Source organism: Myotis davidii, unplaced genomic scaffold (genome assembly GCF_000327345.1).
Source record: "Myotis davidii unplaced genomic scaffold, ASM32734v1 scaffold399, whole genome shotgun sequence".
Taxonomy (NCBI): domain Eukaryota; kingdom Metazoa; phylum Chordata; class Mammalia; order Chiroptera; family Vespertilionidae; genus Myotis; species Myotis davidii.
In genome coordinates, this window is record NW_006292094.1 from 4,784,395 (window position 1) to 4,784,845 (window position 451).

The window sequence follows — 451 nt, forward strand, 5'->3', positions numbered from 1 at the left end:
CCGCGCTGAGGCGTCCTCCCGAGAAGATGGCAGCCCTGTACACGGCGCCGGGCTCCCCGGCTGCCCAGCCGGAGCGGGCAGAGGACGGGTCGGAATGCAATCCTGAGCAGGAGGAAGACGAGGAAGAGGAGAAGGGGGAAGAGGTGGAGGAGCTGGAGGAGGAGGAGATCGAGGTGGAAGAAGAGGAAGACGAGGACATGGTGGAGGTGGTGGAGGAGTCGGAGGCCACCGGGTCGTGGGCAGGGCGAGGATGGCCGGTGGAGCAGGTGGCGGTGGAGTTGCAGGAGGACCAGGACGTGGAGGTGGTGGCAGAGGAGCGGAGTCCAGCGTTGGGGACCCAGGCGCGCCTGAGCCGTGGTGGTGCCAAGTCCCCAGTTCTGCAGGAAAAGGGTGAGAGAAGGGAGCTGGCCCTTGGGAAGGAAGGAGAGAAGGCGGGGGCGGGGGGGGCGGG

At 67.8% G+C, this 451-nt stretch overlaps 1 protein-coding gene across 1 annotated transcript in view; it reads left to right on the plus strand.

Moving 5' to 3' along the window:
- Window positions 1-6: 6 nt before the first annotated feature.
- The window catches only part of ZNF316 (zinc finger protein 316), a 9,990-nt gene continuing 9,545 nt past the window's right edge, over window positions 7-451 (plus strand). Inside the window, exon 1 of the mRNA XM_015565148.1 lies at window positions 7-390. Coding sequence (XP_015420634.1) covers window positions 27-390 — 364 coding nt within the window. The 5' untranslated portion in view covers window positions 7-26. The remainder of the gene's footprint in view (window positions 391-451) is intronic.